This window comes from Chelonoidis abingdonii, chromosome 19, assembly GCF_003597395.2.
Source record: "Chelonoidis abingdonii isolate Lonesome George chromosome 19, CheloAbing_2.0, whole genome shotgun sequence".
In the NCBI taxonomy this organism is placed as follows: Eukaryota; Metazoa; Chordata; order Testudines; family Testudinidae; genus Chelonoidis; species Chelonoidis abingdonii.
The window spans coordinates 43,020,074-43,027,919 of record NC_133787.1 but is presented as its reverse complement, the minus strand read 5'-3'; the positions used below and the strand labels follow the sequence as shown (position 1 = coordinate 43,027,919).

At 59.2% G+C, this 7,846-nt stretch overlaps 1 protein-coding gene across 1 annotated transcript in view; it reads right to left on the bottom strand.

Annotated features, from left to right (window-relative positions):
• The window catches only part of PKD1L3 (polycystin 1 like 3, transient receptor potential channel interacting), a 44,280-nt gene extending 36,935 nt beyond the window's left edge, over positions 1 to 7,345 (bottom strand). The window contains exons 1-5 of the mRNA XM_075073856.1: positions 7,190 to 7,345; positions 4,325 to 4,456; positions 3,783 to 3,962; positions 2,711 to 2,838; positions 2,498 to 2,624 (exon numbers count right to left, since the gene is read on the bottom strand). Of these exons, the coding sequence (XP_074929957.1) occupies positions 2,498 to 2,624; positions 2,711 to 2,838; positions 3,783 to 3,962; positions 4,325 to 4,456; positions 7,190 to 7,345 (723 nt within the window). The remainder of the gene's footprint in view (positions 1 to 2,497; positions 2,625 to 2,710; positions 2,839 to 3,782; positions 3,963 to 4,324; positions 4,457 to 7,189) is intronic.
• Positions 7,346 to 7,846: the final 501 nt, after the last annotated feature.

Genomic DNA, 7,846 nt, shown 5'->3' with positions numbered 1-7,846 from the left:
ATCTTTTAACCAACTCTCTCTCTCTTCTCTTTTTAAATAAATTTTACCTTAGTTAAGAAGAATTGGCTATAGTGTGTATTTTGGGTAAGATGTAAGTTATAATTGGACCGGGGCATGTGGCTGATCCTTTGGGATTGGAAGAACCTTTTCTTTTATATGATAAGATAAGATTTTCAGTAATTATCATCATATCTGATGTGTGTGTCTGGATGGAGGCCTGAGGCTGGGCACTTTAAGGGAACTGCGGTGTTTGTACTTCTGAGTAACCAGTGAGGTACTATAGAAGCTGTTCTGTGCTGGCTGGTAAATCTAAGTATTGGAATAACCACCAGCTTCTGGGGTTTGTTTGCCCCGTTTTGTTTGCAGTTCACCCTGATTGAGTGATCTCAGCTGGCTCCCACGGGCAGCACCGTCACACTGCACCTGGGGTTAGGTCGGTGTAATGATGTCGCCCAAGGGGGTGGATTTTCCACACCCCTGAGTGCCGTAGCTAAGGCCATGGCTACACTGGCGCTTTACAGTGCTGCAACTTTCTCACTCAGGGGTGTGAAAAAAACACCCCCCTGAGTGCTGCAAGATACAGCGCCGTAAAGTGCCAGTGTAAACAGTGCCGCAGCGCTGGGAAGCTAATCCCCATGGGGAGGTGGAGTATGTGCAGCGCTGGGAGAGCTGCGACCACACTTGCACTTCAAAGTGCTGCCGTGGCAGTGCTCTCGCGGCAGTGCTTTGAAGTTTTGAGTGTAGCCAAGCCCTAAGTCAGTAGTGTAAAGCAGGGCTAAATCTCACTTGTACCAGCTGTATCCCACATTGTAAGGGACTATTTGAGCAGTTGTATTGTGAGCCTCTGTGACTGTGTAAACAGAGACATTACTTAGGGTTTGGCTACACTTGCAGCTGTACAGCGCTGGGAGTTACAGCTGTCTTTGTACAGCTGTGTAGGGAAAGCGCTGCAGTGTGGCCACACTGACAGCTACCAGCGCTGCAGTGTGGCCACATTTGCAGCATTTGCAGCGCTGTTGGGAGTGGCTGAGCAGGCATTCTGGGATACCTCCGAATACATCTGGAGGCCAATTACAGCGCTTTTGGTGGCCACGCTGGCGGAGCAGCGCTGCATCACCAGCACTGCAATCGTTATTCCCCAGGCAGAGGTGAAGTACATGCAGCGCTGTAGCCAGGGAGATACAGCGCTGTATGTGCCTTGCAAGCTTGGACGGTGAGTAAGTTGCAGCTCTGTAAACCCACCACCAGCGCTGCAACTCTCCAGTGTAGCCAAGCCCTTTGGGTGAAGGGGTAATCTGCAACAGAAAGTGTTACACCCTGCCCGGAAAGAATAGTCCATGGATACCAGATGGACCGTTGAGGGACTGGTACGGTCAACAAGAGGATAGAAGACTTTTGTTGCTATTCTACCTCCTCGCTGTGAAGATGAGTCATGGAAGGGACTCCTCATGTCAGCTGAGCTTTGTAGCCAAAAGCATGTGGGAAGAAGAGACTGAAACCTGTAACAAGATCTGATGATCTCTCTGCTGCCTGGACTCTGGGAGCAGGAGTGGCTCCAGGTCCCAGCATGCCAAGTGCGTGCTTGGGGCAGCAGGCCACGGGGCATGCTCTGCAGGCGCTGCGAGAGCGGCAGGCAGACTGCCTTCGGCAGCTTGCCTGTGGAGGGTCCACTGGTCCAGCCTGCCTGCCATGCTTGGGGCGGCAAAATGCCTAGAGCCGCCCCTGTCTGGGAGAAAGGTATCTAAGCATATGCAAGAGAGTCCCCAAGGCTTAGGTCAGCTTAGCCCTAAGGACATACGGATCTTGCTGATTTCAGAATCTTCAATTGCCTTTTAAAACTGAAGATTGTAACTTGTGTGCATCTCTGCTGACCCTGCTTTAACCTTGTAAATAACCCTCTCGTTTCCTTTGCCTGTTTAATAAAGCTTCATACAGTGTATGACAGGATTGGCTACAGGCTCTGTCTTTGGTGTGAGATCTGAGGTGCAACGGACCTGGGGTAAGTGACTGGTCCTTTGGGACTGGCAGTAGCTTGAATCTTGCTGTGATTCTTGGTGGAAGGGACCAGCCGTTGCAAAGGAGTGGCCAGGGGACTGTCTGTGACCCCACAGTAAGGCTGTGCTGGTGCCTGAGGAAATCATCCTTGATACTTGGCTGGTAAAAGCTAAGCACAGACTTCACAGCCAGTTTGTGCCCTGGGTCCTAGCAGGCTGCCCTGAGGTTGGCATGCGGCAGCATCACAGGGAACCCAGCACAACGAGCAGACAGAGGCTCTAACCCTGGGCAGATCCTTGCTGGGGAGGGCAGAGCAGCACTGCAGTCTCTTTGGGACTGCCCTGCAGGCCAGGCTGTGTTGCTTTGGGCTGTAAGGGTCCAGAGGAGCCCAGACAGTGCTTTCTGCAGCTAGCTGCCCTCTCTGTGCCCAGCAGGGCCTGCCTAGCACCCAGCTGGGCCCGACGAGGGGAGCTGCAGCCGTCAACACTGCCTGCTCACTTACCCGGACCTGCACGCGGGGGTGTTTGCTCAGCAGCACTCCCCAGGCAGAGGCTGATGGGAAGGCCAGCGTCAGAGGCACTGGCTGAGCCAGATGGTACGAGCTCCAGGGCAAAGTGGAGGCGTTGCGGCTAGGGAAAGGGAGGGACAGGGTTAATACATTGCAGCTGCCCTTGCCCCCTAGGCGCAGAGATATTCGGCCCGTTACCTGAGTTACCTGCTCAGCATCGTGCTGGCCACAGGAGAGGTCACTGTTACAGACGACTCCACAGCGCAGCTGCCCTCCCAGAGCACTGTCTGTATCCCTGTGAGCGCAGCCATGGTGTTCTCCAGAGCCTCCGTCAGCTGCAGCAGACAGGGCATGTCACCACAGGCCCAATGGGACAAGGGGCTTCTGCTGCTCCCCCAGGGCAGAAGTGCCCCCATGGGTGTTCCCCGCAGAGCACGGTTTCCAGCACAGTGAGGGCAGCCTGGCAGCAAGCCCTGGGGCTTATGGCTGACTGCAGGGAGGCCAGGGCAGAGGCAATCCTGCCGCGGGGACAAGCCTGAGAAAGGCAGAGCCCCAGAATGGAGCCGGAGAGGGACTGAGCACCATAGGCTCCGGTTCATGCAATGGGGGTGAGGGCTGCCTCAATTAGGGTTGCCAGCTGTCCAGTTTTTGCCCAGAAAGTCCAGTTGAAAGGGGATCTGTGCAGTGTCTGGTCAGTACTGCTGACTGGACAGCAAATGTCCAGTTACCATAGTGACCACAATTGGCCTCTGCCACCAGGAGGGCAGGAAGAGCAGCTGCTGCTAAAAGAGGAGGGATCCTGACTGTGTACGGCGCTTGAGGAGCGGGGCTGGCAGCTGGGCTTGCTGCCCATGACAGCCCATCCCAACTTCTCAGTGTCCAGGACCCCAGTTCTCTCCAGCCCCTCGCTCCAGAGACACACATGCCTGCCCCACTGCACCCCAGTTGGGCAGGCAGGCAGGCTCCGCATCAGCTCCTCCCACCCCGGCTCTGCAGGTGGCAAGTGAGTCCCCGGGGAGGGGAGAGTAAGCGACAGGGGGCCTGTAGTGTTCAGTTTTGAAAAAAACAGAAAGTTGGCAACCCTACACCCAATGCAGGAGCCAGGCTGAGTTCGGGGTCGCTGGGCCCCACAGAACCCGAAGCAGTGGCACATCCGGCCCCTGCTCTGACCCTCCTCCCCTTCCCCAGACCCTTGAGGTGTCTTTCTGCCCAGGCCAGGTGTGCCCTCCACGCCTTCCCAGAGACCCTGCCTCCAGGCCCAGGCTGACCCGAGTCCTACCTGGTTCCGGGCCCAGTGCGACGTGGGTGTGCTGCTGTCCATGGCCGTCAGGAGGTGGCTGAAGGACTGGAAGAGCGAGGTGGCAGCGGGTGTGCTGGCGGCGGAGCCACTGCTATTGCTGGGGAGTGGTGCCTGCAGGAGCTGAGTGCTCAGGAACAGGAGCGACTCACTGGCCTCTTTCTGGGGATATCAAGCCCTGGAGAGGTCAGTGGGCTGCCAGACGAGGGAGAGAGGAGCTCACGGTGTGACCTGCCTGGCCTGGGCATTCCCGACGCCTCTCCCCATGGGCAGCTTTGAGTGCCCGTCCCGAGCAGCAGAGTGGTGGGGACAGTGCTCAGCCTGGCCAGTGTGGGGCCGTCGCCCTTCTCAGCTAGGAGACAACGCTGCTTCTAGAGCTGTTCTGGGGCTCAGACAATCCCCAGGGGCCACAGGCACTGCATGGCAGCCTACCCCTTCCCACTCGAGAGTGCACATCCTTCCTGGCACTCCCGCCACCTGTCTCTGCTCTTCCCCTCTAGCTGCCCAGCCCGCCCTCCGGCTACCTGGGCTGCCTCTGAGAGCAAGCGGGTGCCCTCTGTCAGGCGCTGGAGGGTGTGGCAGGCTCTCTGCAGCGCTGGCAGATGGTGGATAGTTCGGATGGCCTGGTTGAATTGTCTCATTGTGTCCTCCACGGCCTGTGAGGAAGCGAGTGTGTGATCAAAGCTGGCACCAGGAGCCCCCTGCTCCCTGCTAGGGAGGGGACGCAGGCTCTGCCCTTGGGGTGGGACCCTGGGCAAGCTGGGAAGGGAGCTCAGCTCCAGGTCTGCCGCTGCCCACGCGCTTCATTTAACGGTCATAGCGGGATCAGCAGCTCTTATGTCTGGGTGTCTTGGGAGCAAAGAATGAGCTGAGAAAAGCTGCTGCCATGAGCCCAAAGCTCAGCTCCTGGTGCCCATGGAGCTCTGGGGCCTGGGAACAGGTGTCACAAGGCATGGGGCAGGCAGCCCCAGGCAGTCTCTGGGCCAGGAGAGGGTGTGATCTGTCTGGGGCTGGCTGGACTCTGCAGAGCCCCAGCAGGGTGGGTGGCAGATACAACCAGGCCCAGCCCATCTACCTAGCAAGGGGCTCAGCTGGTTTCGGCTAGTGATGCTGCTGGGCAGAGCCAGTGCACAGGTGCCAGAGCTCCGTGGCGAAGCACAGCTGGCCCAGTCACCACGAGCGGTGCATGGAGTCCAAGAAGTGGAATGAGGGGCAGCTCCCGTTCAGTGCGCCTGGGTGTGTCCAGGCTTGTGTTTGAGGTAGGGTTACCGAGTGTCCAGTTTTCAACTGGAACACCCGGTGGAAAAGGGACCCTGGCGGCTCTGGTCACCACTGCTGACCGAGCTGTTAAAAGTTCGGTCAGCAGCACAGCAGGGCTAAGGCAGGCTCCCTGCCTGCTCGGGATTTGCACAGCTCCCAGAAGTGGCAACATGTCCCTATGGCCCCTAGGTGGAGGGGCCAGGGAGGCTTCACGTGCTGGCCCCGCCCTGAGCACCGGCTCTGCAGCTCCCATTGGCCAGGCACCACAGCCAATGGGAGCTGCAGGGGTGGCACCTGCAGGCATGGGCAGCACGCACCGTGCACAGTGTCACGGAGTCCCCAGGCGATGCTCTGGAACTGCTCCCTACCAAGCCAGGCAGGGCTTTGGGGAGCCTCCTCTCCCTTGGAGCAGACTTGTTCAGGGCAAGAAGCTCACACGGCTTCATCTCCTGGGTCTCTCCTTGGAGCATTCAGCATCCTCTGCCCCTCCGTGCGCTTCCCACAGCGAGCCCACCCAGGCGGGGTCCTGGGGAAGCCACAGGGTTCTGCACCCCCACTTTGCAGTCAGACGTGACTCTTAGCCAGCCAGAAACACAAAGGTTTATTAGATGACAGGATCATGGTCTAAAACAGAGCTTGTAGGTACAGCGAACCGGACCCCTCGGCCGGGTCCATTCTGGGGGGCAGTGAGCCAGACCCCTAGGTCTGCACTTCACTCCTTATCCCCAGGTAGCTCCAGACTAACCAACCCCTCCAGCCCCTCCTCTCTGCTCAGCTCCTTTCCCGGGCCAGGAGGTCACCTGATCCCTTTGTCTCCAACACCTGCAGTTGGCACCTTTGCAGAGGAGGGGCCCAGGCCATCAGTTGCTAGGAGACAGAGTGCCAGGCATTTAGGGGCACTGGCCCTTTGCTCTGCCAGATACTTAAGAACTGCCTGAGGCACCAACAGAGTATTCAGAGAAAACATTAAGAACATTCCTACTTCATCACACAGAGCCACCTGGCCAGGGGTGGCTCCAGGCACCAGCACACCAAGCGCGTGCCTGGAGTGGCAAGCCACGGGGGGCACTCTGCCAGTCGCCACGAGGGCGGCAGGCAGGTTGCCTTCAGTGGCATGCCTGTGGAGGGTCCGCTGGTCCTGCAGCTTTGGCGGACCTCCCGCAAGCTGCCGCCGAATCCGCAGGACCGGGGACCTCCCGCAGGCAAGCCACCAAAGGCAGCCTGCCTGCCGTGCTTGGGGCGGCAAAATATCCACAGCCGCCCCTGCACCTGGCTGTGCCTCCGCCTAGAGGCAGGACGTGCTGGCCGCTTCCCAGAGCAGCACTGAGCCAGGGCAGGCAGGGAGCCTGCCTTAGCCCCAGTGCGTCGCTGCCCAGGAGCTGCCAGAGGTAAGTGCTGCCTGGCTGGAGCCTGCACCCCGCATCCCCTCCCACACCTCGAACCTCCTGCCCCACCCGAGCCCCCTCCTGCACCCCAAACTCCTCATCCATGGCCCCACCCCAGAGCCTGCACCCCCAGCTACAGCCCACACCCCCTCCCACACTCCAACCCCTTGCCCCAGCCCAGTGAAAGTGAGTGAGGTTGGGGCTGGGGAAAGCAAGCGACAGAGGGGCTGGAGTGAGTGGGGGCAGGGCCTCAGAGAAGGGGCGGGGCCTCAGAGAAGGGATGGGGCAGGGGTGTTTGGTTTTGTGCAATTAGAAAGTTGGCAACCCTAGTTTGAGGAGAAGATGACCGGTCCCCTGATCCTCGGGCTCCATGGGGCTGCCCTGCTCTTGAAGGGACCAGGCCAATGCATCAAAGCCAACGCCCCACACTTCAATTCCTGGCAGCGCAAATGCACCTCCCGCATCTCAGGGCACTGCACTTTCATTTCCAGAGCAGCGAGTGGCAACATGCTCCCAGCAGCCCGCAGAGACCTTGGCAGCTGAGAGAGCCGGTTCAGTGAGGGCCCCGTCAGGAGAACCCCACATTTCCAGCGTCAGCTGGACTGTGCAAAGGACAGAGACTGGCAGCCGGCTAGCACCCCACAGCCAGGAGAGGGGGGATGTTGAATGACCCAAGCCCCCAGCACCCCTTGAGGGCCCACAGAAACAGAGCGAGTGCCCCAGGAGCCTGGCTTGCCCTCTTACCTGAAGGGCCCTGTCCGAGGAAGCATCCTGGAGCAATGTCCAAGAGTTCACTGTAAATGGGTCCAGGTTAGGGTCCTGCAGGGTGGTGACTGTTCCTGCGGAGAGTGGCTGCAGAGGGGGCCCCAGAGTGGCTGGCTGCGTGGCAGGCCCCGGCATGGCTGGCTGTATGGCAAGTCCCAACGTGGCTGGCTGCGTGGCAGGCCTTGGTGTGATTGGCTGTGTGGCAGGCTCCTGCGTGGCAGGGCCCCATGTGGCAGGCTGCGTGGCAGGTCCCGGTGTGATTTGCTGTGTGGCTGGCTCTGTGCCAGGCCCTCGAGTGGCTGCCTGCATAACAGGCCCCAGCATAGTAGAACCCAATGTGGCTGGCTGCATGGCAGACCCCTGCATGGCAGGCCCCAGCATGGCAGGTTGCGTGGCCATTCTCCATGTGACTGGCTGAGTGGCAGGCCCCAGCACTGCAGATCCCAATGTGGCTGGCTGCACAGCAGGCTCTGGCTTGGCTGGCTGCGTGGCTGTCTGCATGGTAGGTGCTGTTGTACCTGCAGTCGTCTGGGTTCCGTTGCACATATTTTTCCTGCAGGAATGCATCTGTTTGGAGGCAGAGAAGACGTTAGTGGGCTACAGTGTGTCTCTCGTTGAAAAGCAGGCACTGCCTCC